The 23,705-nt window shown below is 42.6% G+C and overlaps 1 protein-coding gene across 1 annotated transcript in view; it reads right to left on the minus strand.

The window, feature by feature from the left end:
• Kdm3a (lysine demethylase 3A) overlaps positions 1 to 23,705 on the minus strand; it is a 43,630-nt gene that overhangs the window by 4,605 nt on the left and 15,320 nt on the right. Inside the window, 13 exon segments of the mRNA XM_037203808.1 lie at positions 1,012 to 1,142; positions 2,634 to 2,727; positions 3,419 to 3,590; positions 4,511 to 4,747; positions 5,064 to 5,236; positions 7,227 to 7,422; positions 8,782 to 8,909; positions 9,278 to 9,373; positions 9,517 to 9,669; positions 11,481 to 11,695; positions 15,464 to 15,668; positions 17,744 to 18,258; positions 19,280 to 19,443. Coding sequence (XP_037059703.1) covers positions 1,012 to 1,142; positions 2,634 to 2,727; positions 3,419 to 3,590; positions 4,511 to 4,747; positions 5,064 to 5,236; positions 7,227 to 7,422; positions 8,782 to 8,909; positions 9,278 to 9,373; positions 9,517 to 9,669; positions 11,481 to 11,695; positions 15,464 to 15,668; positions 17,744 to 18,258; positions 19,280 to 19,443 — 2,479 coding nt within the window.

A 23,705-nucleotide genomic window follows, 5' to 3' on the forward strand; every position in this document is an offset into this window, starting at 1 on the left:
GAGTTCGAGGCCAGCCTGGTCTACAGAGTGAGTTCCAGGAAAGGTGCAAAAGCTACACAGAAAAACCATCTCAAAAAACCAAAACAAACAAACAAAAAAATAGATTCACTCTCTTGAAAACATTTTTATGTGTATGAGTTTGTGTTGAGTATACGTCACGTGTGCATGTACCCCCAGGTCAGAGGACATGAGATCCTCTGGAGCTGGAGTTATAGGCAGTGTGTGCTGCCGACAGGGGTGCTGGGAACTGACCGAGATCCTCCGGAAGTGCAGCAAGCACTCCAACCACTAAGCCACCTCTCTAGACCCAGAAAGGTATTTGATAGAGTTATAAATATGAGAGAATGATAAACATAGACCTCAAAGACAGTGACTAAGGAGAAGAGACTTAGGGGGGAGCTGGGAGGAAGAGTGTCCAAAGAGAACGGCAGCCAGGGACTGCAGGCTGTTTTGGCCAGTGCAATACTGGGTAAAATGAAGGGCTGTAACAAAACAAAGATAAACTGACTCCCGCTCAACCTATGACACTGAAACCAGCCTCTAAATGAGGCAGCCTCAACTTGAATGGAACCAGGATTACACAACTACCTCCCCCTCCAAATCCTAAGGAGTCTCAGAAGTTTTGTTCCTAGGGAAAGCTTTTGCAGACAGTGCCACCTATCGGTGCCTGGGAGGAACAGATCTACCTGCTGCTAAAATACTTAAAGTCAGAAATGTTAAAAACAAATACTGAGAATTGAAAAGGCTAGCAAAACGGACATAGATATCACCAAGATTCAAATGACTACACAATGTGAAGGTTCTGCAATTAAAGTTAGATGTTGAAGACAGAAAAACATAAAATTGCAATCTGCCTTAAAACTGCAGCTGAGCAAAAAAGCAAATACATACATATGTGACCAAGAAAGACTGTGCAAGAACTGAGGCAGTGTCTGGCTGTTCTCAATCTAAGCATTTTGACAAATACCTTGTTTCATTTCCATTATGTTCAATTAGACATTTCCTTCTTACCATAAGCATTGTACATCTTGGGGCCCAGGTCTGGCCGTACAAAGTAGTTTGGCAGTCTAGAGGCCAGATTCAGTTTGCCATCTCGCCTGGTGTACTCGGGGAGTGGAATGTTGGCCATCAGATCATCAAACCTAGAACAGGAAACCAAGAATTTGCAGAGCAAGATCGCTTTTCTACTCTAGTACTGTAGGACTTCCTTTGTCCCCTTCTCAACAAAAGAGTGGATCGGAGACAGCGAGGGCTAGCCTTGGTATCTAGACTACAGCAGTCACCAACAGATGTCTTTTCCGCACCACACGGATGTGTCAAAATGATCTGGAATGAATGTTTCAGGCTACAGAGCTGATACATACTTCCTGAGGGGAGCTAGCACTCAGTGACACTTTACTCCTTAGTTATGAGGCTCCTTTCTAAGGTTTTACACTTAACCCGAGAAAATGGATCTACCAATTCAGATGTCTTAGTGAGGGAGCTCTGGTGTGTGATCCCAGGACTGCCTGAAAACCAGTCTCAAGTTTTCAGGGCAGCCACTTCCATATTAAATATGCAGACCATTCATTAGCCAGATCTAAAGTCATTACACCTTTCCATTTCATTTAAAAATATACTTATCGGATGAAAAAAATGTGGCACATATACACAATGGAGTACTACTCAGCAGAGAAAAACAATGAAAGCATGAAATTTGTAGGCAAATGGATGGAACTAGAAAAAATCATCCTGAGTGAGGTAACCCAAACCCAGAAAGACAGTCATGGTATGTACTCACTCATAAGTGGATTCTAGATATAAAATAAAGAACAATCAGACCACAACCCATAGAACCATGAAGGCTATATATATAGCATGGAGGTCCCTAGGACGACTGTGGCTTATAATAAATTTCGGTTTTATTCAATTATTGAAAAAAAAAAATAGCCAAATGAATGGAAACACATGAACTATGAACCAAAGGCTGGATCAGGCCCTCTGAATAGGTGAGACAGTTGATTGGCTTGATCAGTTTGGGAGGCATCTAGGCAGTGGGACCGGGTCCTGTGCTCATTGCATGAGTTGGCTGTTTGAAACCTGGGACTTATGCAGGGACACTTGGCTCAGGCTGGAAGGAAGGGACTGGACCTGCCTAGACTGAGTCTACCAGGTTGATCGCAGTCCTCGGGGAGGATTTGCCCTGGAGGAGGTGGGAATAGGGGTGGGCTAGGGTGGGAGAGGGGAGAATAGGGGAACCTGTGGCTGATATGTAGAACTGAACGGTATTGTAAAATAAAATAAATAAAATTATATATATATATATATCTCCTAAGGGTACAGATACAATGTAATATATATATATCTCAGAACAAATAAAATCATGAAGCTGTCTTACACCTCCATAAAAACTACTTTCCCAGCCGGGCGTTGGTGGCGCACGCCTTTAATCCCAGCACTCGGGAAGCAGAGGCAGGCGGATCTCTGTGAGTTCAAGGCCAGCCTGGGCTACCAAGTGAGCTCCAGGAAAGGCGCAAAGCTACACAGAGAAACCCTGTCTCGAAAAAAAAAAAAAAAAACTACTTTCCCACTACTGGAGAGACTGTATTACCAAGCAAAGGACAGAATTAGCTCAGCCACACCTGAAGCCATACCTGGAAGGCATCATGTCTCTGAAGTCTTCGCCTGGCGGCCAGTCCTTAAGCTTCAACACCATTGGTTCTTTTTCTTTTTCATTTTTCAAACGGTCTTGAGATTAACCAGAATAAAGGAATTGTTATTTATACTTCAGAAACAAAAAATGTTAAGTTAGTTTATACCTTAATATCGCAAATAGAGTATTTTATCTGTACAACTTTGCTGTTTCCCTCTTGCCAACTGCCAACTCTCATTTTTATGGCTTCAAGAAATAAAGCTATACCTTGGAGAGAGCAAAATAAAGACTGCTAGTTAAGGCCTACTGGGTTCCTGTTTTTGAACACACAAAATTTGTGCCTGGAACCCTGATTTTGCTTCTTCGAAGTGTTGTGAAAGTACCAGCACCACCCCAACTACCCACTACCTTCCTGCACAATCAGAACCCTGGGGGGGAAGGGGACTCAAAAGCAATCTCCAATCTCCTAAGGTCGGTATGAAACAGAAACAGCTTGTTTTACTCAGAAAGAAGCTGAGCCCACCTCCCTTCAGTTCTGGGACAAGAGGGCCCGTAGTGTCCTCTATGCCCCATCTTCTGGACTATACAGATCAGGTTTAGTCAGAACTGCTCTCTTACACTAGTACCACCACCAGTGGCAGGCTAGTTCAAATGCATAAACTTTGTAAAAACAAAGAGAAGAAAGAGACAGCAAATTTTGAAGTCCTGAATCCATAGACTCCTGCTATTCCCATGTCCCCTCATTACACATCCTTAACCTCTTTGAAAGATCTTTGTAATACATACTTGGAACATCTTCAAATCCGTCCCAGAAGTCTCCTACTGTGGCTCCTGTGATGATTTCATTGGTCCTACAATTGACTAGGTCCACTTCTTGCTCACCAAACTCTTTCCTGAAGGACTCGGGTTTCCAGAGTTCAGTGTTTAATTTGTGATGCACCCCCGACACCATCACTGGCTAAAGGGAGGAGGAGGAGGAGATGTAAGTCTGACCTCTACCAGCTCTGCCCTCTTTGAGCAGCTTGTCCTCAGTCTCAGCTGCTGAAATGACAGCTAAGTTCTCCGACCACCCAGTGGCTGTATCCTCACTATCCACCTGCTGCATGCTTTGCTCTCACTGTGTGTAAGAATCCCTGGATTATTAATTATGCTGCTAGGAGAAAGGATCACTCTTCTGACGGCCCCCAAGGCACAACACCAGGCTGGGTATGTATGAATATGACATATAGGCCAAAAAGTGTTACCCACAAGGCCATGAACACTGTGACGGGATCACCCACAACCGAAGAGCCAACGGAGCTGCCCTTGAGAGCAGGCACCAAAGGCGAGGACACACCGATTCCACGATGACATTATACGGCCGTGGCCCATGCAGAACTGCTTTCAGCACTGTTTAGAGTTTGGTTTGTTCCATGTCTATCTGTGTGCCTGTGCTTGTCTTGCCCCGTGTTCAGGGACACCTGAGGCTGTAAGATGGTGACCCAGGTAGCCGATCATGGGGCTGGGGACCAACTCAGGTCCTCTGCAGCCACAGCAGCTCTTAACCACTGACCGTCTCCCCAGCCCCCAAGCACAGGCTTTAATCCACGAAAGGGGTGTGTGTGATTTTCTTTTTAAATTGCATTTGTCAAATCTCTCAAATCCCAACAGCTTCTTAGTCACTTTCGCTGTTGAGGTTGATCACACAAGGTCACTCAGGCCTGTCTCCCATCAAACCCCAAGAAATGGCTGGCTGAAAGCAATCAAATTTCGAGTGGGAAAGAGTGCAGCCGAGTCGGTTTATACAAGGAAGCCACAGCCACATCCACCCCAAACACACACAAACCCAGGAGGAAAGGAAATCGACGGTGGTGGTGGGGGGACAGAGGCCACTCTTACCTGCCCTTGCTTCCAGCATTCCCTGAACACATTCCAGTTGCTCTTATTGTTGGGGTCTTGCAAGCAGAGCAGGCGGTTATCACAGAGCCAGTAGTGAGGCGTGTCAAAGCCAAGAATACTGGGCTTGATCGTCAGCCCCTGAGGCCTCTTGGGTAAATCAGAAGAAGTCTTGTTTTGCACCAAAGAGGCAAAGATGTCATCAAGGATTTTGGGTGTGTTTTTGAGTCCATTTTCTGTCTGAATTTGATAAAGAACACAAATTTTAACTATGCCATTCTCTATTGTTGAAAAAAAAATCTCTATCTCTATAATGGTACAACGATGACAAACACATACATATCACATATTCACAAGAGACCAATCAGAGAACCCAGACCAAGAGGCAAGCTCTCAACTCACACACCTGCACACCTGGGTTTAAGAAAGTGCAAGTAGCTGGACAAAGTGCCCTTCGCATCCCTGGGAGCCTGCGGAGCACCTATGGTGACACATGACTCACACCACGTTTTCTACTCAACTTCGTAAGGGGTACAGATATAAAACAAGCACATACCTTTCCTGTAGAGGAATTCAAGAGATTTCGAAGGAAACCAGAATTATTGTTGCTCACAGGTGTCAAAATTGTGCTGTTAAAAGTATGGAGGACAGTGCTGGACTTGTTCAAAGGGGGCAGGGGTGGAAGGCATTTGATTTCATTCTTTAAAATTGGCATAGTCAGCTGTTTTTCTAAAACAAAAACAAAATATCCAGATGTGTATTCAAGGCAAACTCCCTGTTTGTCCCTAACAGAATGGCTTCAGGGTGTAGCTTCCTCTCCTAAAACAAAACAAAACAAAACCAACCAAACAAAAACTCTCTACAAGGATAAACACTAACAGTGTGTGTTAGGTAAGACTTAGTTCAAGGGGCTGGAGAGATGGCTCAGTGGTTAAGAGCACCTGGGTTCAAGTCTCAGCACCCACAAGGCAGCTCACAGCTGTCTGTAACTCCAAGATCTGACACCCTCACACAGTCTATGTACATGAAGCAAAACCATTGCAAATAAAAATAAACAAATTATATTTAAAAAAAAAAAAAAAGAGTTCAAAACAGAATCAAATACACAGGGGAAACCAGAAAACCACACGTGGTTTTTATTTTTATTTTATGGATGTGGGTCCTTTGACTGCGTATGTCTGATCCCCATGAAGGCCAGAAGTTGGAAGTGCATGGACGAGTGAATGAGGATGCTAGGAATCAACCCAGGTCCTCTCTAAAGGCAGCAAGCACTCTAATGGCCTACATCTCTCCAGCACCATAAATGGTATTTTAAAAATAGTGTGTATGCCGTTATCACACTGGTCAGGACTCCCAGCAGAGTGCTTCAAACAATAAGAACCTTCATCTTATTCCCAAGTACAAGGAATCTCTTAAAACAATTTCAAAACAAGTTAAGACAGGTGTAGCGTTTATCCACCTGTGTCCTAGCTACTAAGGAGGCTGATGCAGGAGGATCAACTAAGTGCAGGAATCGAAGACCAACCTGAACAACATAGTGAGGTGTTTCCCCACCACACCCCCAAAATCATTATTCATGCTTGCTGTGAGCACTTTTTCTGGAGAAACCCTCAATGATACCCTCTTCTAGTCTCAATTTCAGAGTTCCATAAAATTACAGGTGTTCAACTTCACAGTTTGTCTACATCTCATCACATGACTTTTCGATGTTCAATTACATGTACATATCTGAGTATGGCCATTGATACACATTATTTATAATATCAGATCTGATTCAGAAAAATTTTAAGATGTCTGCATGAAAGAACTGATTTGCAATTTTTCTCTTTCCAGAAAGCAAAATTACCTAAATTCTTGTCTAACTTTATCTGATTCCAAAGCCCATGTCTTTGTATTTACTTCAAGCCATTCTGAAACAAGGATGTAAGAAAAGACAGCACACTGAGACTAAGACAAGACAGGGCAGCAAGTGAACCATCACTTAAAACAAGTCGGAGACCTCCTCAAGGATCAGGACACACAGAAGGAATAGGGAGCACGAAGAATTAAGAACCAGAAAATAGGGAGAAAGAAGGCCTATGAAATGCCATCTAAACACCACACAGCCACAGCCATGAATCACAGCCTACATCCCCTACTGGCACTGGCCACACAGATCAGGCCACCCAACAATTAGCCATGGATGGGGTGGGGCACTTCACCAGGGCCCTGACACTCACTGATGACTAAAGATTCTAGTAGAGAGGGAGATATAGTACCCAGTTGAGCACACACTGGACAGCTAGCTAGGTTCTAACAGCTGGTTTCAAACCCATGACTTATATATACAGTCCTAGTTAAACTAACAAAACAGAAAGTCATTGAAAGAAATTTGAAGGGAAGAGGCAGGACTGTCAGGGCTAGGAGGGAGATAAGGAACAAGGGCAAAGTGCCTAGAATGCGCCCTATAAGTGTATGCTATGTCCGTAGGGAGGATAAAAAGTCTCAGCGCCACTCCATTCTTGCCAAAATGATTTCAACTTCCCCAAAATTCGATGAGGAGGTAAAGTGCCCTTCTCAGGGGCTGCATAGTCTTATGAATGCCATGTACCTGTACCGGATAATAGAGGAACACTTCCCATGATGCAACACTCCCAGGCCTGTCCTCACAGCAGTGTTAGCTGCTAAGTCTCCCTGTGACTGTCCTCATGTCCTCCTCCAGAAGGTGGCAAGCACTCACCCTTGTTTTCCTTGTTGACATTCCCACTGGTAAGGTCGGCCAGCCAGTTGAGAGGCGATGAGTTAGCAGGACAGGCGGGCTTCACACTGCTGGCTGGCTTGGAGGCTATTTCCCCACCCACACCGGCTGGCTCCAACACAGGGGAACTTTGCTGGAGCATGGTTCCAAGAGCTGGTTTTTCTCCAGACAAGGATGTCTGTAAGTGTACAAGCACAATTAGGTGTAATGAAGATTGGCATTTTCCTTTTCTTGTACCTTCTCCCCTGACAGTTAACACACAGCTGACACAGTCATCCAGCAGCCCCAGCTATGACTGGAGCAACCTTCTGGTAATAACACAGAACAGTAACGACAAGAAAAAAATTTCCATTTTTAGCGTTCACGTATTACTAATAAAAACACAAGCTGTGGTAACAAACACCCTTTGGTATTGCCTCACTCACTCACCAGACAGGCTTGCACACATTCCTACAGCCCCATATACCAAGAGGCTTCAAATGATTGATCTGTGCCTATCTTCCCTGGGAACTCAGCCAGAATCCAGAGCAGGCACTCAGAACATGCATACCGTCAACAAATGAGGTGGGTAGTGGAACGAGGGGGCTCAGCAGTCAGCACACAGATGGGATTCTCTTCTGACTAAGCTTTAAACGTGATGAACTGCTCTAACACAAACAACTGGGAAGAACACACCACTACTCTGTCACCTGGTTGCAGAGTTTACACAAATAATCAGAAAGGAAAAAAGGACTATTCAGATTCCTGTGGTGGTTCTGGCCCTTCCTTTCTGTGATGGGGCTCACTCAGGCTATCTATGCAGCCTCCAGGACTTTCTACCACTGTGTTCTTACTGTAGGCAAGCTGAAGCAATGAAAGCCAGTGGGTGAGAGAGAGCCAGTGACAAATGGCAGCAAAGAACTCAAGTTCACCAAGTCTTTAACCCCAGCACCAGGAGGTGAGGGCAGGTGATCTCAGTCAGTGTGAGGCCAGCCCAGTCTACATACCCAGTAGGCCAGACAGGACTAGAGAGACCTCGTCTTAAAACAAATAAAAAGAACTCAAGTTTAGTTCTGGCACCAAACATCACAGCTGTCTAAGCCCATGCTGCCCTGAGTAAGTAGTTTTAGAAATGCACAAGGGTTGACTGCTGAACACAACATACAGTATGACGACTGGAGAAGGGCAGGAAGGAGGCTCGGGACAGGTGTGATGCTAACAATACCACCAGGAAGAGGCCTGTGGAGTCAAGCACTGGGCATAGAGGGTTCATTTTCAACAATTCCTTTAATTCTTCCGACATTGTGTAGGTAAAATATAAGAATTCAATTTAAACCTTATGTTTTTGCTTTTCAAGGGATAAAAATACTAAGAACTCACAGATGAGTACACAGGTAATATGAAGAGTGAGACGCTGAACTGTCACAGGCAAGAATGAAGCCCCTCCCCAAAGTGACTGCTGTCCTTATGTTCCTTTCAAACACAGTGACAGAACCCCTGCGTTAGCTGAGAAACAGACAATGACAAGGACAGCGACCTAAGCAGTAAGCAACAGTACCTGTTTCAGGTCTTCCTTTAAGGCTGGCTTTGAGAAGAGCTTGAACTGCCTGTTAGAGCAGGGACAATTGGCCTTTATACCCCATTTTGCTCTGATAGAATGCACAATGTCTCCAACATCATAGAGGGCTGAAAGAGAGGACAGAGGCAAGTAGCTCAAGACAGGTACTGTGCACTTTCACCCTCCAGAGCAGAAAATGACTTTCCCATAAGAATGCTTTACTCGGTAGCATGATGCTCCATCCTCCCTTTTGTCCCGCCTTCCTCAAGTGCACACCTTGTTTCCTTCTACAAAGCTGTCCCCGAGACCTTAAAAGGGGCAGGGACATTTTAAAATGTTTCCTAAGTATTTTCAGGACAATACTAAAAGTTAGGATGCGATCACACTATACCTAGTAAAACTAAACTGAAGCCCTTGTAAGCTACCCAACACGAGGTGTGTGCCTTTGTGTGTATGTGGGGATCGGGGTATGGTGGCCCTGCCTCACAGGAAATACCTTTGCCGGGGATGATCTGTGTGGGCATCAGGTTCTCAGGCTCATGTATCTGACTCTTCACACACCTTATCCAAGAGAAAGTCTTGTAGGTAGCACCTGCAAAAAAATGGACTTGTGCTAACTGTTTACCAGAAACCTTAGAGTCCCAGTGCTTCAGAAACCTATCAACCACTAACCAACAAAAGACTTAAGTCCAGTGTGTCAGGGGCTGGAGGAGACTCAAGTCTGTTCACACTCACCCTGTTGGCAATTCTTCCTCTTCATCCGATAGCAATCCACACACACTCCAAATCCACAGCGAGGGCACACCCAGTGCAGATTGAAAATGGTTGTGTCACACACATCACACATTTCTCTAACACCTTTGACAGCTCGCTTCCAAGCAACCTGTCCTGCAAAAAAAATCAATAAGCCATTTATTGCTGAGGTACACACAGATGGTTTCTGAAATCAAACACAGGTGGGGTAGAAGTCCTCCCTGGGTCCAGAGTTCCCATTCATCTGTTAACTTCCTCCCAGATGCTGGTGTCCCAGAAAGCTCCCCTGAATCCCTCAGCATGCCTGTCCAGTCTAATAGTGGACACCTATTCCTACTATCAAGATTGAGGGGAAGCCTTTTTGGTAGGGTGCTATCTGTCAATATCATTCATGGCATTTCATTTCCTTCTCTAATGCAACCAGCTTGTTATGTAAGAAAGAGGAACAGGATGATCACAAATGCAAGAAAGAAAGGTCCACCACGTGTAGGTTTTTCAAGGAGAGGATTCCTTAATTATACTCTTACCAGACAATTCTCTGTGCACAGAACAAGTGTCTATGCACTGCAGTCAGAGGTGGACTTCCGTAAGAGCAGTCATGTAAGGAGTTTCTTTACATAGAGTACTTTTACCCAAATCTGTTCAAGAAGGAACCCATCAGTGCACAAGAGAAACTTATCCTATGCAGAGCACAGAGAAAAAGTGTAACAAGACCTCTGACTTCTGAACACACAGACAGAAGCCTAATTCTAAAGCTGCTCCTTCCTTCAGAATAACTCCAGCAGCCCCAGAAGCTCCTGATCCCCAGGCACACTTCTGGATCCAATTCCTTAAATCTAAGGAACAGGTCTACAGAGATGGCTCATCAGTTAAGAGCACTTTCTGCTCTTGTAGAAGACCTTAGGTGGTTTATAACATCTTTAACTACAGTTCCAGAGGATCTCTTGGCCTTCCTGAGCACCAAGCGCACACACACACACAGTTCATTTACATAGACGGAGGCAAAGCCACTCATACACATAAAGTAAAAATACATAAATCTTTTTCAAAGTCCTGAAAAATAAATCAATCTAGTATTTTGTGCTGAAGCTAGTTTCAGTTTGTTTATGGCAAGTGCAAGCAAAATTCTGACACACTGGGTTATTCAAAATCCAAAATGGTAGACACTACTGTTGTCTTTCAGTCACTTGGGAGAGAAAAAAACGATCGAAGAAATCATGAAACTTATAAGACAGGAGTCCCATGGTGCTTTTGGCTTGATACCTCACCTCATTTCTCCAGACTATGCAGAAAGGAGGAAAAAAAAGTTATCCTTCCAGACATCCTACACCTTGAGGTGACCAGGGGAGGTCCAGTTCTTGTATGTCCCCAACACTGACCCCACAGCGTACTGGACTGCACTAGTGGAGCAGTGCTCTTCAAGAGTGGAGGGGGGCATGGTCACACACTGAGCTAGCAGCTGTCCCTTCCGATCTTGATGTGGGGACAACTGTCTCCGTCGAAGCTGCTTCCACTCTCACACCCAGGTCTCTACGGGACCCAGCCCCGCACAGTGGGACTCGGGAAGGCTTAGGGTATGCCTGTCCACTCTTACTGTTTTTTTTAAACTGTACTGTGAATTAAGACTCTCTTGTCTGTAACCAATCTGAAGTCTCACCTTCTTCTGATGAGTTTACACATCTGGTGAGGCTGTGCAAATGCCACTACCAACTCACACTGACCTTTCAAAACAAAAAGGGAATGCTCTTCCTTTGCTAACTGTCGCACACCAAGCCCAGACAGCACAGCTCAGAAGAAACCTGCTACACAAGGAAAAGTGCAACCTCACTATACCATCCACCCAGCCTCCTGGTGAAAATGCGATCGGGGCAACTGGGATTGGGTGTCATGAAGAAACAAAAGTCAAGTTAGACTCCAACATCCTACCCCCTAAGAGATGTTCTTACTGTGAGGCTCAATAGTTGACATGGCTTCCTTCTCAGAAATGACCATCTGACAGAAGTGGTCCCCAATGTTGGCCAGGATATACTTTGCTGTGTCCAAGTCAGTCCCCACAACATTTCTAGTCAGAGGCAGCCACAGGCCGATGGCTTCGCTGTCGTACTTGTTTGGTGTCAAGAAGCCTTCTACCCGCAGCACACCGTGCTTGTTGAACTGTAACCTAGAAGTGGGGTACACACAAGATGGGGTTATAACTTGGACCGACCTACTACATAAACCTATTCATTTCAACCAACAAAGCCCCTCCCGGTCCTCTCTACTCTTCATGGCTAATGACAGCCAATTACTTGCTAGGAACTCGAGAAGACTTTTTAAAGTAAGTAAAATATAGTAATAATAATAATAATAATAATAGTAATAATGTTTTTCTCCTAAAAGACAAATAAGGCATGTCAGAGAAATGTCTATTTTGAAATCAATCCAAGTTATCCTATAGTCTCCAGAGACAATCTCTACCACTAGACTTGGATTTTAGCAGCAAAGACAGTAGTAACAGATAAAAAGAGAACCAACAACCAACACCCAGCGAGAGAGGAGAAGCACTGCGTCTAGACTGATGCTCAGCAAGGAAGGAAGGGCTCTGTGACACCTCTGAAGCTATGACCACGCGCATCTGAGGGGTGTCTGCTGTCCACATGCACCCTAGAGGTGTATTACAGTGGGAACTTCCGGAACTATTCAAAGGAAACATGAAGCTGGAACTCAGAACCTAAGAAGTACACTGGCAGGCAGAACACCAATATCTGGGTGGTTTGAGAAGCTATGGATTAGCTTTGAATATTTTTTAAACCTGACATTTAACTTGTAGCTGGAAGCATTAAGAAGTTGACATAAACACATAGTGACATAGAATATGATAAACATCATGACAGTCACAGGAGAAAGTGCTGACTCTGAGTTTGGCAGGGCTAATGTAAAGAAAGCTGACTTCAGGTAGAGACAGTAGTAACTAAGCTTGCCTTGTAAGAAAAGGGAGACAGCTAAATTCAGCAAAATATTCTGTAGAAGCAAGAAAGAGAGGTGCAACAAGAGAATGGTTAACAAGGGATTAATTAAGGTTTTACTTTCGAATGTAAAGATCAAGAGCTTGAAGGGGTCTATTAGGGCCAAATACTGACAGCCTTTAACATTTTGCTGGGGGACTTCAATTTCTCTGCTGGGCACTGATTAACTATCCAAATTCTGTGACTCTATGAGAGACACAAGTAAGTTTCAGAAGAACCACTTGTCAAGGAACACCAATACCAGTGTATGAAAATGTCACAATGCAGCCATTATTTTCACGCACGCACGCACGCACGCACGCACGCACGCACTCCCCTCTTCAAGAGTACAGAGTAAATAAAAGACAAGTCCCTGGGAGCTGTATAGCAAATGCAAAATGATTTCCATTTAACCAAAGGAGATGCAAATAGACAAAGAGTCCAAACCAGAAACAGCCACAACACCTAGATGTGGATACACACCTCTTAAATCCAGCATTTAGGCTGAGGCAGGAAAATCACAAGTTCAGGTCCTGACTTAGCTAGAGCGAGTACAAGGCCAGCCTGCACAACTTAGTGAACACAGCTCTAAATTATGAAAGAGTAAAGATTGGGTTAGCTCACTGGTTAAGTACTTGCTCATTAGCACATGAAGCTCTAGGTTCAAACACCAGTACAAAAAACAAAAGGAAAACAAAAAACATTTTGTGGTTTCTCAGAAATATATGGAAGTACAAATGTATGTACATCTTAACATACTTATTTGGAAAAGAAACAATTCTGAGAGGAAGTAGATTCTAACTAACTTTATCAAGAAGCTCTTCTGGGCCAGGGGTCATTCAGAAATGCATCATGTGCACACGACAGCAGCTCTAAATGCTACACACATTACCACATTTGTGCAATGACTCGGAAGCAAATGGGGCCAGTGTCTGAAATGCCCCAATTTACTAAATAAGCCAGTGTGAAAGCTCCTTACACACGCTATATGCAATGATACTTGAACATCATTTTCCCAGACCACAGTAAGACCTCTAAAGTGGTCTAAACGACCTGTATGTTTAGTCCAGCTCAGCAGTAACTTTTCAACTTACATTTAAAATTCTATTTTCGATTAGATTACAAGACAAAGACAACAGAAAGAGACAAAGACACACTTGTTTATAATGAAAACTAGCTGAACATGAAAAATATCACAAATGAGAAACTGTCCTACCTAACTTTCATTTACACCCAGAACATCATTCATTCATGTGTCAACAACAGAAAACAAAGTTGTTTCACTCTGGACAAAGGGATTTAAATAAAATGAATCTAACTTTTAAATAGTACAGTAGAAATATGTAAGTTTGTCTATAAAATTGTAAGCATTAAAAAGAAAACCACCATAGGTTCTCTTATATGCAGAACCTAACTTTGAAAAAAAAAAAAAAAGACATCGAAGCAGAAGAGAGGTTATCTGTGAAGTGGGAGGGATCAAAGAAGGCCATGCAAGGGAGTAATCTGGAGATGAACAGAGTCTATTTCACACGTATGAAAAGGTCACCATAAACTCACCTCATGCTCTTGTACAGTGTGTATATGCTAATGAGAGAAGTGAGATAATTCCACTGGTAGAGTAAGACATCAATCAGAAGTGGTGACTAAGAGTTTAAAGGCTAAGAGGGCTTTAATACTAAATTATATATAGCTGCTGAGCGGTTAAACATTGATGTTATCTACGTCACTAGAGTAAAATTCTGTAAACTATTTTTTAATTGTGAACAATCTGGAGGAGGGGAGCATCATTAACATACTGGTTTAGGAAAAGAAACAGCAATTTTATTTGTCTACTTTTAAAATATCAGCTTATTAATGATTAAGTTCTTCTGGTCACTCTAGGTTTCCCTTTATTTTACTCCAGTACTACCTGACAAATGATTAATAACTGTTCATCTGATTTAAATAGGCGTGGAACAGAATAGGTTTAACACTCAAAGAGAAAAGTCAACAAACTACATATTGTGAACAAATTTAAATGCAAGAAAAAAAATGAACACAAGAAAGTATTCACATGCCTCTCCATCTTGGCAGAGGAACAGACAGACATGCTTGATCTGCCAGTACGCCTGGACACCGGTGTACCCTTCCTGCAGAGCAGCTTGGCAGAACAGTCCCAACACTCAGCTAACCCAGCAATGCTCCTGCTAGATATGCCTTCAAAGTAATGTGGGCCCGGGGATGACCACTGGAGACAACCACTCTAATTTAAAGTTCTAATGGATATAATGCAGAATTCCAAAATATCTGCATATGATGATATATGATCAAAATATTCCTTCTTATGATTTGGTAAAGATTCAACAGTTTATGCAATACACCAACTTGGTTAGGAGAACCCAAACAAACTTTCTGACCAAGCACTAAAAACGCACTGTAAAGAGGTTACCTATAGTGATTTTCCAGAAACTTCTGCATTTTTGATGACAATTATCTGAAAAGAATTTGTAATGTGGGTTTTTGCTGTTTTGTTTTTGACTAAGATATAGATAGATAGATAGATAGATAGATAGATAGATAGATAGATAGATAGATACAGAGAGACAGAGAGATAGAGAGATATAGATATAGATTTATAAACTGAGGGCTGGAGATTTAGCTCAGTTGGTAGTGTTTAGCATGTACTGGGGTTACTTCCATCCCCAGCACCACATAAACCAACCATGGTTTCTGCATGCCTGTAAATCCCAGCACTCTAGAAATGGAGGGAGAAGGATTAGGAGTTTAAGGTCATCCTTAGCTATACAGGGAATCTGAGTCCAGCCTGGGGAAAAAAGGTGTAAAAGAATAATACACAGTTAAGTTCTAGATTGCCAAACACATAGTAATTTCTACATTCTAGATTTCCTGTTAACAGGAAGAAAAGGTATGCAAACAGAGCCCAGATCACCTGAGCCTTTCCTCACCTCCTAAAGTGAAAAAAGCGACAGAAGACAGGCGAGTCCTTCTGCTGGTCCTTATCCTTGCGCAGGCTGTCTAATCGACACTCGCGGCACTTGGGCAGCTGTGCCACGATGTTCACACAGGAGTCATCCTGAACAAAGGCCTCTCCGCTCTGTTGTAGCTTTCTGAGTTTATCAGGGTCTGTCAAAACTGACTTCCGGGCTGGGGCTAGGAAAAGAAGAGAAAGGAAATGAAACATCAAGTTTCTGAAGAGAACACCAACCATTTGACTGAATTCTAATAAAAAAGTCAACATTCCTAAAGAAAGCGTATTCTTCTCCATTTTTATTTCAGCTAAAATTTCTTCTAAAAGAAGATAATTAAAGGAACAACTAGCAAAGTTTTGCTCTTTGTTAAAAACAAACAAAGAAAAAACCATTTTGGCAACCTAAACCACCAAATTCAACAGCCAGACTCACAAGTGTGAGTCAGCGTATCTGTGTCTTCCCAACGCTAGATGAGAACAAGGGGCTAGCAAGAAGACCTCCTCTAAATCAGACTTGGTGCAGTCATGGCAGAGCGGGTTACACCCACCCAGGCCAGCACCTCCATTTTCATGCTCAAAAGAAAACTATTTTTCTCTGCAGTCCCTAAACAGAGCAAGGGAACAGAATCCTCCTCCAGAGTCTTTGTGTCCACAGGCAACTGTAGTGGGCACAACCCAGAGATCCTGATGGGCTGGTGACCCACATCGATGGCAACATGTGCTAGTCCAGATAAGGGGCAGCTGCACAGCACAGTGAGATAACGCTGGACTGCAGTGCTCACTCAGTTACCTGCCACGTGTTTACTCAACTACGATTTTCATTCCCTCTTCACAGAAACTAAAATGACTTGCTTCAAAAGCTAGCTGTGAGAACTGATGACTCAAAAAGAATAAATAGAACAGATATGTGGTTATGAATATTCACTTTCTCTTGGGAGTTACATAACTCCTTAAAAAACCAGTATGAATTTTATGTAATTAATTTTAAGCAAACTAGCTGTTTTATCAACTTGAACCTCAAGAATGATGAAGCTGGGTTGAAAGAATCCCTAAATGTTTATTTCTATTTTTCCAGAGCTATACTAAAAAGATTCACAAGCCAACTTAACCTGCTATCACACTAGTGTGGGTTTGGTTGTCTATGAACTCACAGCACAGCACACTTTATACAGAAAGTTCAAAAGACAACCTGAGGGAATTATTCTCTCCTTCCACCATGTGGTTTCTCAGGACTAAACGCAGGGCATCAGGCTTGGCAGCAGATATCTTTACTCAACTGAGCCATCTCACTGACACAATGGTTTGGTTTGGTTTTTTCTGAACAGAGTTTTTGTACTAGGGTTTTAAACAACTTTATAAAACCCACACTCGTTGTTTCATATACTGATAATGCAGGTTACCTTCTTGCAATAGCTCTGCACCTTCTCACACGCTTAGGTTCTTCAATGTCCTAATCACAGTAACAGTCCTTCTGATGACTGCCCTCATAGAATGAACGGGCAGCACAAGTTGAGTAATCCTCATCCAAAAGGCCTAAGACCTCAAGTGCTGTCAATCTACTGCTTTGTTTTTTAAATTGGGACTGTTGCATATACAATTCATTTACGTTTCTTAGTGTGCCCATCCTGTTACTACAATTCCATCATATGATGTCAAGAATGGAATTTTCCACTTGTGGGGTCTTGTTAGTGCTCAGTTTCTGATTTTAAAACATTTATGAACTGGATTAGGAATGTTCAACTTGTAAGTATGAACCATGGTGTACTATCTTCTCTGCATGAGCATTTGGTTTGAAAGCTGAGTCTACCAAGACCTACCCTTAACAACTGTGCTCAATGTTTCCACCCATGTCCGAGATGGGGGAGAGGTAAGAAAGGGAGAAAGCGCGCGCGCGCGCGCGCACGCACACACACACATATATGAACTACCTGGTGTGAGCACAACTTCTCCCACCCCAACCTGGATGCTACAAAGACACCAATAGTCTGAAGACAAAGCAATCACCAGATCACTTTAGATTTTGCTTCAAACAGGATTTTCTTACAATCAAAAATTAGGAACCATCTGACCCATTTTAACTCATAGGATAAATGCATGTAATGAAGTCCTTGCAGCATTAAGTGTTACTAGAAACTTATACTAACCCACTGGGTAAAATGAATTCATTTCTACAACATGGCTTCTTTGAACTTGTTTCTACTATCATTCACAGGGGAAGAAACATAACATTTGCCAAGAAAGATTTTAAAACACTTACAAGTCTGGGTTTTATTACCGCTTCTTGTACAACAGCTTTCATTATCAACTCTTACTGATGTTTCCTTTAAACTCTGTAATTGGCACCCTACACTTGAAGGTTCGATCTTCTTTTCTACACAACTATTAAGGCTACTGACACCTGCTTTCACTCCAGGCTTCTCTGAAAGATCATCGGATGTGGACGCTGCATGCTCTAGGTGTTTCTGCAGTTCAGGAGTCGGGGCAACGTCTGGTTCTGCCTTAGAAGAAGCCTTTGCAGGAAAGCATTCCTTTGGAGGAAGGCCAGTGACTGGTTGTAGAGCAGATTCCAGTCTGCTCTCCTCATCAGTGCTTGTTTTAGGCTGGACACAGCTACCTTTGGGCTCACTCAGAATTTTCAAGTCTCCAGCCCCAACCTGAGAAGATTTTGAAGAAAGCAATCCTGCTTTGCAGACATCCGGTTTTGTTCTCAGTACTTCAGGTTGTGTGTTTAGACAAGAAGAAAGTTCTTCTGGTAAACTCTGCTTATGACATCTGAAAAACGTAATAGGGAAAAGTAGCATCCTGGCCTTTCTTATCGCTGATCATCCTAAAATAATTCAGTTTGCTATAGCAACCAGCAAGAAAGAAAAAAGAAAACTGTTATGGTAGAAATTTTTGGATAGGTTTCTGTGAGCTGGAGTGGAGAACAATCCATCCATGGCTCTGGAAAAGTGCCTTACACGCTCAGAAAAATGCAATCCTAAATGCTCCGAGCATGCTCTCCTGACACTAACTGCTCAAGCCACTTCTGCTTCATAAAGCATAATGAACCTCAGCTTTCCCTCAAAACAAACGGAAAACATATACATATACTGAGTTAAGAAACTCAGGAGTTTTTAATGTGTAAAATTAAAAGTCTATACAACACCAAATACCAAATCTCTTCTTTTTCTATTTCAGAAAAACCTGTGCTGATGTCTCTTATATAATAAACAAATTTTTTTATTTAAATTTGAAAGAGAAAACTAGTACTCTTGCTTACCAAAACTTGAAAACTCAATCTTACAGCTGGCAGATGTATCAAGATAAAAGCTTTAAAGTATGTACGTATATTAGAAATATCAGAAATTCCTTCAAATACAAGATATAAACTTGACACTACTACATACCACCAGCAGCATGAAACTCTTGTTCTCCTAAGAATAACAAGCCACCATGAGTGGCTAGAACCCAAAGCAACAGGACAATCTCATTTCTTGCTTGTACATGGAAATTATTCACTATTTCTCCTACGTTTTTAAAAATATTTTTATTTATTCCTTGAAATTACCATACATTTATACAATGTATTACTTTTATTTGATTGATTCATTTTATGTGTGTTTTGACTGACTGAATGTCTGTATGTGCACCACCTATGGGCCAGGTGCCTTTGGAGGCCAGAAAGAGGGCATTGGACTGATGGATGGTTCTGAACATGGTGCTGGGAAGAAAGCCCAAGTCTTCTGCAAGAGCAACAAGTGCTCTTGAACCACCTCCCCTGAACATCTTGAACAAAGCACTACTCACTCACCCTTGAGGAAGTTTTGCTCCAATGTTAGGTGGAGAGTTGGCTGCCTGGGGAGTATTTTGCTGTCTTGGGTCCTTGCTAGAAGGAGTTGCTGCAGTACAGCCAAGCAGGATCTCCTTAAAAACTGTTGTAGGAACAGACTGTACTGGGCACACACTGGGAGAGGCCTAAAAGATACCAAACCAACAGACATTAAATACAAAATCCCCAGTGGGAAATAATGTTAATGAAATTAAAGATAATTTCCTTTGTTTAATACAAAGCAAGCACAAAACCATTGCCAAATAAAGACCAGCATAATAAACAAGTGATAAATCAAACACCAAGAATTCTTATATGGTCGCTGTAAAGTTTTTTACAAAATATAAGTGATCCTACAAGATTACAAGCTGATCTTTTCCAGAACTCTGCCACTGTGTGAGGAAGAGAGATGTGGCAATTGCTTTATTAATGCAATGCATCGAGGTGAACTTTTACGTGACAGCGTCAATGGCTGCTGCTTCACATGCAATCATCTGGCTATGACTCAAGTGCCCACCACGCACTTACTGCGTAGATTGGCAGGAGACCAGACCACATAGGACTCTTGTAGGCAATGGACCTACTGGGTACCACGATAAGCCTTGGCAATGCAATAAAGCCTGAGGACACGATTCCTTTTCTTATGTGGCTCATCAAGTCACAAAGGTCACCCCAAGCTGCAAAAAATATTAATTCATGACTGGCCTATGGGAAAAAGCTGGGATATCTTTCCCCCTTCCCTTTCCATGTAATTTTACCTTTGTAAAAACAAAAACATTAGAGATCCACACCTTGTATTTATATTAGCTATAGAAATAGAATTCCCTACCATGAGAAAACACCAAACAACATCTAAATAAACTCCAGACAACTTTTGTATGGTGGACTGTACAGTCAGTTGACCAGTTTTTACTGGACTCCATCTGTACATCAGTCCTAGGCCTTTCTGAGAAATGTCATATGCCATGACCTCTATTTACCAAATCCAAACCTAAAGTCTTCGGTTCTTCTAATGACCTCTAAACTGTGACACACAACTTTCCTCAAGTTTTTAAAACCTGACAATTGCCAACATGTTAAATGCCATCTACACATAAATCATTTTTGCATTTACTCTAGTAGGCAACCTTGAAAAGACATATCTAATACAGAATTTAAAAAAAAAAAACAGAAATAAGAAAAATTTAATTATCAAAGTTCTGGCTTAGTTTTGATAACCACTTATTAAATCACTAGTCTCCAAAAGCTGAATTACCACATCATTATAAATGCATATTCAAGGTTTGCTTTTATCAACACTTCTATCTGTCACCTCCCTTCCTTTGGATCCATCTAAAGTTGATGTACTGATACTTCAATCCTTAAATTACACTCTAAAAACAACAGACTTAAAAATTTAGATTGTAAACTGTAGGATCTATTTTTACTCTGTACAATATCCATCAATCTGTTTAAGAAACTTTCCACCTTCCTCATTTCCCACATCCAATCAATAAATCATGCCTCCATTTTCAAAGTATCCACTGAATCTTTCCATTTTTATGACTCCACTACTGTGTTTCTCCCAGACTCGTCTGACTTCCTTCCATTCTTGCTAATCCCAATCTCCACGCTTCTACCCAGATCTACCCCATTGTAGACTAACCTTTACAAAGCATTCACAAGTAAGGCTATCCCCCACTCCCTACCTACAAGAATCACACAGTCCAGCCTCCTGCCAACTGTCGCCCCTCTCACTGAACTCTTCTGCCCACGCTCCTCCAAGTGAGCTGGCTTCTCTGTCAACACTTTCCGAAGCCGCTTCAGTCCGGGTGTTGTACTTCTGTCCCTGCAGTCTGCAGTTTTCAGTGGCTGGCTACTCCCAACTTCCTACCCTTCAGTTGGCTCAAGTGCTTGCTATGCCTCAGAAGCTCAGGTTACTCACTGCAATCGTGTTCTAGAAGCCCCTCCTTAGCCTCATCGCAGCCTCATTTCCCTTCCCATAGCACCTGTTACACTAGCAAAGTATCTTTCCTTTGGCTGTTGCACGATGTACACTTAGGGGTATAGGCCACTCCTGTCTGAACTCATCAAGCCAGACATAAGCAGATGATCAGTAACACTGGTGGGGTGATATATGCATGACCAGATGGATGACACAGTAACACTTCATATTAAGTAGCTATAGGTTAAGTGTCAGAGGTTACCTGAAATGATAGGCAGCAGTAATGCTCACCACGGTAGGTCAGTATCTCCCACATAGCACTCAGTAAATATTCGTTGGAAGGGGAGATAGAGTGAAGGAAAAGGGAGGATTCTGCTGTTTTTACAATGGGGATTCATCAAGGAAAGGGTTTGGGGAGAAGTAACAACAGTAGCACAGTGGGTAAAAGCACTGATTCTGGTGTCAGACCTTGGTTTGAAATCTAGTTCCCGACATTTCTTAGCCACTGTTCCCATTTATACGGTGATGTTAACATTTACTACAGTGCTTGGCACACAGGAAAATCAATTTTAGAGATAAGCTCATAAAGCAGTAAATCTTGTACAAATGTTCTTGATTATGTCACTGTGTGACAGAATCAGCATTAACCAAGACTGTGTTTTCTTTAAGAATCTGAAGAATTCCTCTCCATATCCTGCCTAAGACTCAACAGGGACAGGCCTCCTGATCCCCAGACCCATCTTCACGCACACACTTCTGCACTGGCCTCTGACTTGACAAAGGTCAAAGTTTCTTCTTACCTGAAGAGTTTTCCCTGAAGGTCTTCTATACCAGTCATGGCAATAGTTCCTCCCTGCCAGCAGACGGAGATAATATAATTGAGTGTACGACAGTATTCTAAAAAGGTCACTGCTGGCTCGCACTTCTCAGCAGACTCTCCCAATTAACCCAGCAGCATCATAACTCTGAGGAATAGTCTGCTAGGCAGAGAAGACCTTCAAGGAACAGATGTCACTGGCAAGCATGTTGATCTTAACCACACCACAGCCAAATGTCTCACCTACCTAATCCCAAACTCCTGTCTTCCAAAGGCCACCCTACAAGTCAACCTGTGCCAGTGCAATGTACTTGGGAAACGGTGCCAACTGCTACTGTACTCACCTGTCTCTGACATTACAGTAACTGCCTGCTTTCTGTTTCTTTACCTGTTCAGCTCTCCTAAAAGCTAGGTCAGGCCAGTGTTTCCAAAACTCCCTCAATTATAAAGTCAGAATATTAAAGAACACTGATACGGGAAAATATTCACAAGGAATCAAGGAGGATACAGGAGCTTCAAAAGAGACATTCTAACTCCAGGCCTCTGTGATACATAAAAGGAAGAGCAAGAGGAAGGAGCCTAGAGGAACGGCTACCATTTCTTTGCTTCACTATACTTTTCTAGACTAACCATAAAATTTGAAGAAATAGTGCCAGACCCCTAAAGCCTCCAGTACACAGGTAAAAACCAACTACTGTCAACTTCCTTTAGAATAGACTGACTGTGGTTGAAGAATTAAAGTTGCTATGTTTGTTAGCCTCCTGCTCCCAGGTCACCCATGTTGATGACAAACTGAAGGTGGATAACCAATGAGCATACATATCACACTATAACCCAGACTCAAGTGATCCTCCTGCCTCAGACTTCTAATAACTGGGACAACAAAAGTTCACCACTGCGTCTGATAACATCCGACATTTTTAAAAAATATGAAATAAATGTCCTTTCTCATTTTCCATGTATAGGTTAACAAACTATTATCTCCAGGCCAAACTTCAGGTTTAATTTTTAATAGTCTCTACTATATCCAACAACCAGTTCAAGAGCACACAAACTTACTAAGCATCAATAGATAATACAGACATGTTCATCAAAGTTAAATTAAGTCTTCCTTCCTTCCCTACTGGTGTGAGTCAAGCAGAGGATCACTATGTATCAGTACATTTTACAAGTGCCTTAAACATAAGTTTTACCTGGCTTAATCGCCCTTCCCGCCCTCAGAAGAACTGACACCCCCCAAGAGGTCTCTACAGACCCCAATCTGTCAGCATCTCAGGACAATATCCCAGCATCCAATCAAGGTGCACCATTCCCATTCCGTGACCTTCCCTACCTGCAACTCTCGTGCTCAGCACACGTCTGACAGGGACACTCAGCCAAGCGGCCTTTCCTCACTTCCTCACAGACTGACCAATGCTCTCCAGTCAAAAGCTGACAGGTCACAGCTGTACTCACTCTGCCTTAGCTTCTCTCTCACAACCCTGACTGACTTGGCAGGTAAGATCCTCTCAGAGCTTCACTCTAACTAAGATGCACTGCACTCGTTTTCTCTTTGTAGTCCTTTAATACTTCTCCCTTTAAAAAAAAGCCTTACTGCTCCTAGATTAAGTCCTCCTAGATTAAGGAGCTCTAACCAGCTCAGACCCTTCTTACACTGAGAAACTACC

This window comes from Peromyscus leucopus, chromosome 3 (assembly GCF_004664715.2).
Source record: "Peromyscus leucopus breed LL Stock chromosome 3, UCI_PerLeu_2.1, whole genome shotgun sequence".
NCBI classification, from domain to species: Eukaryota; Metazoa; Chordata; class Mammalia; order Rodentia; family Cricetidae; genus Peromyscus; species Peromyscus leucopus.